The sequence below is a fragment of the Cryptotermes secundus genome, unplaced genomic scaffold, assembly GCF_002891405.2.
Source record: "Cryptotermes secundus unplaced genomic scaffold, Csec_1.0 scaffold17, whole genome shotgun sequence".
Taxonomy (NCBI): Eukaryota; Metazoa; Arthropoda; class Insecta; order Blattodea; family Kalotermitidae; genus Cryptotermes; species Cryptotermes secundus.
The window spans coordinates 461,748-471,578 of NW_019729207.1; the positions used below are offsets into that span (position 1 = coordinate 461,748).

General features: G+C 45.9%; 1 protein-coding gene across 2 annotated transcripts in view; it reads right to left on the reverse strand.

Moving 5' to 3' along the window:
* LOC111865339 (short neuropeptide F-like) overlaps window positions 1-9,831 on the reverse strand; it is a 77,874-nt gene that overhangs the window by 3,936 nt on the left and 64,107 nt on the right. For both annotated transcript variants that reach the window (XM_033751785.1, XM_023853257.2), the window contains one exon: window positions 3,962-4,110. In XM_033751785.1, coding sequence (XP_033607676.1) covers window positions 3,962-4,110 — 149 coding nt within the window. The remainder of the gene's footprint in view (window positions 1-3,961; window positions 4,111-9,831) is intronic.

A 9,831-nucleotide genomic window follows, 5' to 3' on the forward strand; every position in this document is an offset into this window, starting at 1 on the left:
TTCTGCGGCCCACATGAGTATCCTTCCATTCTACAAAGCATGTGTTAAGGCATTCTTCCGTTTAAGGAAAGACAGCGAATCATGTCTAAACACACTTCACAAGAAGAAGCGATTTTTTATGTAACATTGCAATGTATTTTTCTATACAAGAGAATCTTCGTAATGTTGCGTGAAATTATGGTTATGCAGTACGCCGATAGAGAATTGAAGGCGCTGGTTGTAGATAGTACTAATTCTGCTGGTAGGTGGGTCTGCCAACAACAGCCTTTCCATCGTCAGCTGTGGTCATTTTCATGAAAAAAAAAAAAAAACTTATACAGAAGAGTTCTTTTTTAAACTTTTTTCAATATATTGGAAGTTTGGTCTGAGTGTGAATAAGGCTAAGCGGAGCCACATATAAAACTTTCGAAAGTTCTGGGTCAAATTCTTATTCCTGGTTTAATTTGCTTCGCAAGTTTTGTCATTACAGGGCGCACATTTTTATCCTTATATTGGAAAATAATATAGGTCTATATTTTTTCGTAACGTGCCCAGTGCTTAGGTGCCTCAGATACAGGGCTTTGGCATTGGACACCCCTGATCTATATCATTGCTGATATCACGACATCACGACGATCGCTATAGGCCCTGCAGTGAGCATATCGTTTCATTTTGTTACGTGCGCGCCGAGTTTTGGCGGTTGGAGGGAAGTATAATCAGACATGTTTGTGCGTTTACGTCGATCGAAAGCATGTCTTGGTGAGTGGGAACTGTTTATGAAAGTGGTGACAAGCCCGTGTGACAGTGTGACATTACATATTGTGCGTGAATGCCAGTTTGTGCAGGAACTAACATTTTTAGTGTAAGCTAAAGACGGAAGTGCGATCTATAACCAAACCTCCAATTTGCATCATGCAGACGCGTGATGATCTGACCAACCAAGTCAAATGGCAGGCGGCGTTGCAGGTAGGAAAACAGTTATGATACCCGCAGTTTCTGCTTTTAGTATCAAGGAATACGCGTAAGGTTTGATGTTATCACGACTCTGTAATTTCTGGCCGGTTTAAAATAATTCAGACTATGTAGCCTCGAACGAGGATGAGGTTGGCAGGGCATGTAGCACGAATGGGAGGAGAAGAGAAATGCATAGAGGATATTGGTGGGAAAGCCAGAAAGAAAGAGACCACTGGGAAGATCAAGGAGTTTGTGGGTGGACAGTATTAAAATTGATCTTTAAGAGATAGGATGAGATGGTATGGATTGGATTGGTCTGGCTCAGGATAGGGGCCAGTGGAGGGCTCTTGTGAACACGGTAATGAACCTTTGGGTTCCATTAAATGGTGGGAAATTTTGAGTAGCTGCACGGTTGGCGGTTTCTCAAGAAGAGCTCAACTCCATGAGTCAGTGAGTGAGTGAGTGAGTGAGTGAGTGAGTGAGTGATGTAGCCTCGAATTCTAAGGCGGTCGATGAATGATGATTTAGAAATTTTTATTAGAAGAAATTGATTGTGGTCTAAAATGGAGGGACTGAGGAAAAGCACATGTAACGTAAGGCATACTGTGTGTTAGTCGACATTCGAGCCGAGCACCTGCCAAATACAGTTCCGTATCGTTACTACATCTGGGTTATGGAACCATGAAGTCTGGTACATGGGTAACAACGTTTCCGAGGAACGTGCGCCCTTTAATTTTGAGATATAAAAATGAGACACTATGTTCATCTAAGACGCTAGTAGCCACCTACCAGACTACACGGTGCCGTATTCCTGAAAATCGCAATATGAAGAAATGCATGATTTTTAAATAGCGATTTTAATGTGGTCCTCTTTCGATATATATTTAAATTAATTTTTTGTTTTCTCATGGAAGACTTTCCAAAATATATAGACCTACAATTATTAATAACATTAATCGTATTTTCTTAAATAATATGACGCACAACAGGGATGTGAATTTGACCACGCTGTTAGGCCCCATTTTACACATCGCTCGGCGATAAACAAAACACCGAGTCAACATCAAGTTTACTTCCCACATGAAGTACGTAGTTCCTACATTAGTCGACAGAGTGCGCTGACGTGGCGGTAGCGCTCTGGACTCGTGTTCGCTTGTTTTTGAGCGGTGCTCGGTTCGAATTACAGCTAAGATTCCGCCTATCCTGAGTGATATTTTCATAGTTTTCAGCAGCCATTTTAGGAGAATGCCAGAAAATATCGCGAATAGGACATGACTGTTTCCTTCCAAATCCTTTTCAATCCACTATCATCCTAATCCACGCTGTATAGTCTAGACAACTCAGAGACGAAAGAAAGTTTGATTTCAGTAATACGAGTATAAACAGAAGTATATTTCTTGGATTTGAGCCTGATTGCACTTATTTCTTACTAGTCATAGTCTTTAGGTCCTGAAGATGGAGGCGATATGTTATTCCGAAACAAGGCAATGTTATTCTGAAACGTTGAGTTATCTCCGAATTACATGTCATTACAACCCAGAATGCTGCACTCATCAGATTGACACAAATTCAGTATATTGGGGTAGACGATATAGCATCGAATGTTACCACCATTACTGCGTGGCTAACTGGAAAGCATTTGGAACGAAGTGGTCGAGGCCTGCTGGCGGTATTTCTCTGCTTTTGTCTAGCGGGACTGAGGATGACCACGAGAAATTCAGGTTAGCCGTTGTTCTGGCCGAAACTCGAATTTAACACCTCCAGAACATGAGTGTAAATCATTCCTACTGCACCATACCGCTGTGTTAGCGTCCAGTTGCTGTTAACAAATCATACACGTGACACCAAAAGGCCAAAGACCACAATTAATTTACACAGTCCATTAACATTTTATCTGTTGATATAACAAATCAATTTTGAAGTAAATTATAAAACAATTTGGGATTGCTGTCAGTGTGTCAGACTACAGCAATATTCCAGCAATAAATTGACAATTTAATTGTGAACCCTCATTTATGATACAGCACTGCAGATCCTGTCACTGTGCCCCCATTCGGAGCGCCACCTCAACCCTTTAAAGAGTGAAGTTCGCAAATAAATAATATTGTCACGTGTATGAGTGACTATAGACAGGGTTTTGGGTTCGATATTTGACTTATTGACTGCTTATACACACAACTCGTAAGTACAAGTAATTACAACAGTCACACTGGGCTACACACCCCAAATATCACTGTACTCACGACAGACATGAAGTCTTCTCAGTCTTCACTACCTGACTTTCAATTGACTCTTTTCTTCACACACCCGTGCAGAAATGACTTGGTTGCCCCAGTTGCCTTCCTTAAAACTCGTCGGCACGACTCGCACAGACTACGTAGTTCCTCTGTTGCATGCGTATCCGTTGCCGAGGGAACATGTTTACCGACCCGTTCCCTAGCAGCCGCATTCTGTTCTTGCTTGTTAAGAATCTGCTGCCAATCAACGGACGTCGTTCCGTCGTCTATTTCACGGCCGTTTCCTAGAAACGAGTGTTGTTTCAGACCCGTTCGCTAGTAACGGCTGTTTTCTGGCTCCACAATTCTTGCTTTGAGCAAATATGCCACAGCTGTCTCACGGATAGCACACCGCGTCCCAATTACAAAGTTCCACCGGATAATATTGTTTAGGAAAATAACCTGTGTTCACTCTAAGAAGCTTGGGGATGGTGGCATAGTGCTGAAATAATTAAACACTACGCCATGAAGACATATGGCTGTGGAGGTATGGCTCCCGCATTCTCGATCTCAGCACTGGATGGAAGTGAGTGGTCAGTTTCACGCCCCGGTACCCAATGGGTAGGAGACTGGATAGGCCCCAGAACTGGCCTGGACGAAGTGGAAAGAGAAAAATCTTGCCCTTACCGGGATTCGAACTCCGACCCCTTGGTCTTCCAGTTCGTAGTCAGTCGCTATACCGACTGAGCTAGGCCAGATATCCTATCACAGACAAGGATCCTGAGCGCTGAGGGAACGGAGAAAGAGCTTACCGTCAGCAGGGGATCAGCCCGTCGTCCGAAGCGCAGTCTCAGTGAGGGCGATCGGTTCGCCTTCCTCACGATGTCATGCTGACCTTGCTGCTGCAGTCGGTTCTCCAAAGCCTCCTTCTGCATCAAAAGCTCGTACAGGTCGCGGACACCTGCGGGCAAACAGACGGCCGTTGTTCAGCTCTCTACAAATTGTGTGGTGCACAGCAAGAGAGCTGGTGAAACATTCTAACCCACGTAGCATCTTCTGCAGTCCCATAAATGCCAACTGTCGAGAATATCGAGCTTCAGTTTACGTATCTGACAGACATGTGACATCTGTTGGTATTTTATCCGAACTACACAGTGAATAAGATATTTGGCGACAATTCTTTTCTTTATGTTTGAATACCCTAGGGAATTCTTGCATTTTATTTACTCGCAAAAAATCCATCCATCCACCCATTTCTGTTGCTCCCTCTTTGGACCACAGGGTATTCGTGAAACGCTTTGTTTCGCTTCAGTTCCTTAGCTTAGACAGTCGGTAGGATCAGTTAGACGGGGCATCAGACCCTCACAATGTCGCTACCTACGCAGGACAAGACAAACACAGAATAAAAGCAGATGCACATTCATGCCTTGAGTGGGATTCGAACCCACGATCCCAGTGTTCGAGCGGACGAAGACGTTTCATGCACTAGACCGCGCGGCCACTGTGATCGGCCGCAAAAGAATAGGGGCTTGTAAAATGTAAAAGGCAAAGTTATCCCTGTAACAGGCCGTGGAGGGCTATAGGGTTGTGAGGCTCTCACATTTTCTAGAAAATCAGCTCACAGATGGCGGTGAGGTTAAGTAAAGCTGTCCCTGTAAGAGGCTGTGAAGGCCCATAGGATTGTGAGACGTCGAGGCTCCCACATTTTCTAGATATAATCGACTCACAGATGGCGGTGAGGTCAGCTTTGAGCGCCGGCCGCCCTTTATCCTCAGGTAGATTCCTGGTACTCATTTCTATTAGAGGCTGAGTCAACCCCAGGGCCATAGTGTGGCTGGAAGGATTGTGGCTTGGAACTACAGGAACGAAAACTGGCATTTCTAGGTTTAACAGTGAGAAACCTTGTATTTTTCACACGCTGTATGATTCAATTCAGTTCAGGTTTCAAGATGGTGTCGGTATTGTGATTCGGAGCGTCGATGACGAGAGGTAGCAGCGGGATCCGACTCTCGCACAGGGACTGGCTATCTTGGCCGAGGTTTCTTGATTTTCCTCAGTCACTGCAGGTAACTGCGGGGGTAGTAGTCCAACTTAAGTTATATCCTCTTCCTTCCACATACTTTCCAATTCATTGCTCCTATGTCATTCTCCCATTCGACGTTATATGGTCCTAGTTATTTACAGCGTCAGATAAATGGCTGTTGGAAGGGGGCGACACAGAATTCGTAATTAGATGGTGGCCTGAAATGGACCTACTGTACCAGTCTGTGCCCATAGGTCATTGTGGAGCAGCGGTAGAATGATAATTGACAGGGAAAGGCGGCAGTGACCTGCAATTCTGTTTGTAGCCGGCAAAACCCACCTGACTGATGCCATAATTCGCTTAATTAATCACCACTCCATGTAGACGTATGGAAGAGTGAAGATATAGCTCCACTATTTTTAACTTCAACACTAGTTGGAGGTGAGTGATCGGCTTCACGTCCCTGTCGCTTTAACCCCGGGGAGACAGCCTCTGGTACTCACTGGGCAAGAGGCTGGGTGGACACGCTGTGGAGAAGAGACAATTTTTTGACCCTGCCTGGAATCGAGCGACGAACCCTCAATCATCTAACCCGTAGCCTAGTCACTATACCAACTGAGCTTCCCCTGCTCCCACCACAAATATAACTATACAGAACATGTCTTTATGTGGACCTGGGATAGCTCAGTCGGTATACAGACTCGCGCATGGGCTGGACGACCGAATAATCCGGTGTCGGTTGCCGGCAGTCACAAATTTCCTCTCCCCCGTACAGCGTTCAGAGTGCCGCTGGGGAGCACCCAACCTTCCATCTAATGGGTACCAGGATCTTGTTTTTCTGCGGACAAAGCGGCTAAAGCATGAAACTGACCAGTCTCCTCCAACCAGCGCCGAGGCTGAGAATTCGTGGAGCTATGCCTCCACTCCTGGCCTCCTGCCTCTTTAAGCATAGGGACAAATTTACTTTCAGGAAGAGTAAGCCGAATATCTTCTGAAATGTTACGCCGTGTAGTTTGGTAGTAGCTCATCGACATTTCGGTGGAACATACTGACTCCATTTGCAGTGTCGAAGACTTAGCGAAGCATGCAACCAGCAGAAGTAGGGCGGCAGGCTCAGTCTGAAGATAGAGGCGATATGTTCCTCCGAAAAGTCGGTCTCTCTCTTTCTCTACGTACTATGCCGCGTTATGAGGCAAAAGATCACGATTTTCAATCTGACATCTTGTTTTCTACACAGAACATTAATTTTATTAGTTTACATACATTGAAACAGGGGGCACGCGGCAGCGTAGTCGGTTCAGGCACTATGCTACAAGCCGGAAAGTCGCGGGTTGGGTTCCTGATGATGCTATTGGATTTTTCAATGGACCTAATCCTTCCAGCCCCACTTTGGCTCTGAGGTCGCCTCAGCCTCTAACAGAAATGAGTACGAGGAATTTTCCTAGGAGTAAAGGGCGGCCGGCGCGTAAGGCTGACAACCTCATACCCATCTGTGAGCTGATTGTCTAGAAAATGTGGGAGCCTCGGCGTCTCACAGACCTATAAGTCTCCACGGCATGTTACAGGTATTTTTTTATATTGAAATATATTACAAGAGCTTATAGCCTGTTTAATTTTCGACCTCTCCGTTTGAAGTGTACATTCTATGGGAGGATAATATTAAGATAGATCACAGAGATATAGGATAGGGTGTTTTCTGTTAGGTGCGCCCTGAGGCTGTATAACGAGGATCCCAGGCCAGCTGAGGGAATAATTGAGGCAGTCTCTTGAGACGGCAGTTGAATAATTAAGAAGAGATGGCAAGAAAGGAATTTCATGTATGCTGCAGTCACAGTGAGACTGGTATAATTACTGTGTTGAAATCCGTTGCCAGGATACGACTAGTGAAGTCTGAGGACACTACTGCGTTTGTAACGGTGAACTGTAAGTGTGGAGATCAGCGACAGCGCTGTAATTTCCAGTAGTTCTGAGTGTTGTGTGTACAAGTGGTCAATAAATCCATTCACCAATCCATACCCATCCCAATCCCTAAAATATGTGACAATAGTGTTACGTATAATAATTGTGGCTTCTGGATTTATTGGACGTCTCTATTACAGTTACAGATGATTACAACAGCTGACACATTTGACTCCTTCTTGATAACGCCTCTCTCACTGTATTTCTTCTGGCTATCGGACTGGTCTGTAGCCTTCCACTACTCGGTACGGCTCTCCAGTATGACGCCTACCCTGTCTGAGTCTGAGTGTCATGTTACGACCGACGGTCAATCGGCCAGTCTGTCTTGGTGTCAAGCACCCATCTGGGGCTTACGACCAGATTTTTATTACTGTCAGACAGTTGCTGGTTTGTTGATGTGGGGCGCTCTCTCTGACGAGAGGATGACTCTGTCGTTTACAACAGCTGCTGGCCTTCGCCAGCGCAGTAATTTTCGACTTAGAGTCCCGCGGGACTGATGACCATATTTTACTGCCTCAAACTGAAGACTCTCCCAACCTGGAGGGCCAGGTCTCCGTATTTATATCCCCCAGGAACAGGGTTGTCCGGTTATACCCCTAGGCACTGGGTTCCCTTTTCGTCGCCTCATACGACTCGCAGGGCTACAGTGGAGGTATTCGATTCTGTCTCTACACGGGAGACTCTCTCTCTCTCTCTCTCTCTCCTTCCTTCCACTCCTTTCATGACTTGGGAAGAGCCGTATAGAAGACACCCACTAGAACTGTTTGTCTGTTGTAATCTGCATACTCCTTGCCACGGTAACCCATGTACCAATTCCAAAGTAACCGTTACGTTTCTAAGTGTTTACAAATTGTTACCTGGCAACGACACGTTTGCGATCTGTTGTAACGGAAATTTAGCCGTTGCTTATCAACGGACGTCTGGCTCCGGCTCCATTATGCTGGTTTTCAGGCGTCATGTCACAATAAGAAACACGCAGAATGCAGTGTTTTAGTGGTATATAATAGTAACCACTGCGCTTTAAAGATCTCTGTAGTCAGACAACGCTTCCCACTGTTATGTATTACCTGAGCTGTGCTCGATTTTGCAGCCGCAGTTGTTTGTGTTGCTGTTTTCAGTCGCGCCTGTAATCAGCAACCCGAATCATCGAATTGTAAGCGATGTGTATAGGCGGCGGATTAGTGGAAGATGGGATTATGGGAATGTGACAAGCGGTAGGAACAGCTCTCCGTGCTGTAGTTGCGTGACTCCTTGGGCAAACATTATGCGCTATGTAGCCACGTTTATTAAAAAAACAATGTCATTGTTACAGATCGCGCAGGCCGCGTCATAGCTCAAGCGGTTAGCCGCTGGCTTCCCACCGCGGCGGCCCGGGTTCGATCACGGGTCTGGTCAAGTGGGACTTGTGGTGGACAAAGTGACAATAGGGCAAGTTTTCTCCGAGTACTTCGGTTTCCCCTGCCAATCTTCATTACACCAAATTCTCCATCGTCATAATCACCCGGGGCAGGCTACAATAGGCCAATCAGTGGCCGCCGTGCCGAGTGGATCCAGTTGGACTCAACCCTCCACTAAGCGAATTAAAAGAAATTACAGATCGCGCAGGCAACAAACAATGAAACATACGTAGGTACACGAAGAAACACGCAGCACAGTCGGATGTGCTCGCGTGAGAGACGTTGAAGGGTTAGCAGAAAGTTTTTTTGTAAATTTATATTCAGGTCTTTTAAGAACATTTTTTTACTGATCGACCTAATGTTGAGGCTGTATACAGAATGTCCCAAGAGGAAAGGTCAATATTCTGGGAAGTCACAGTATCGGTCACTCTAAGCAAAAAAGTGTATATGTACATGAACGGTTTCCGAGATACAGCTGTTTCACTGTACAGTTCCAAAATTGTTGATAAGGGCCCCCATACACACACAGTTTGGCCTCCAGTTCGGCCTGCACACTTGAAGACTGAAAGGCAAAACTGACGTGTGTGGTGCGGCCGGCCGGCCAATCGTTTGGACTGTTGGCCTGTGGGAAACCCGTCAGTCCGTCAGTTCTGCCTGCAGGACCGTAGCACGTGACGTGTGTGACTCAACATTATAGGCTGGAAGACCGTGATTGTGGCATGAAGCCTGCCGCTTTATCTGCGCGTGTATGGGGAGGAAATGGAGGGGGTAAAGTGTCACAGTTTTGCCTGTAAGGTCGATCAGAAGGCCAAAGTGTGTGTGTATGGGGGCCTAAGAAAGAGAGATTACGTACTGTTTCTAATAAAGAAGGTAAAATTGCCCTTGTGCTTATCTAATTAAGCACTACGCCATTAAGGCATATGGGGGAGTGGATGTATAGGCCCACATTTTCTTGACCTCGGCACTAGCTGGAAGTGGATTGTCAGCTTCACGCCCCGGTCGCTTTACCCCCGGGCAAAGAGCCCCCGGTGCCCATTGGATAAAATGTTAGGCGGGCCCCAGGTCCGGGCTGGACGATATGGAGAAGTAAAAATTCTTGACCCTACCGGAACTCGAACTCCGACCCCTCAGTCGTCCCTCCCACAGCCAGTCGCTGTACCAATTACGCTATCCCGGATCGTTACTGTTACTAAGACCGGCACTTATTGTTCAAGTGACAAAGTTGTTACGGTTTACCCAGTATAATACATTTTCGAAAATTGCACTTTGCAACTCGTGTGAGGACATTCGTGTTGCTCGTCTG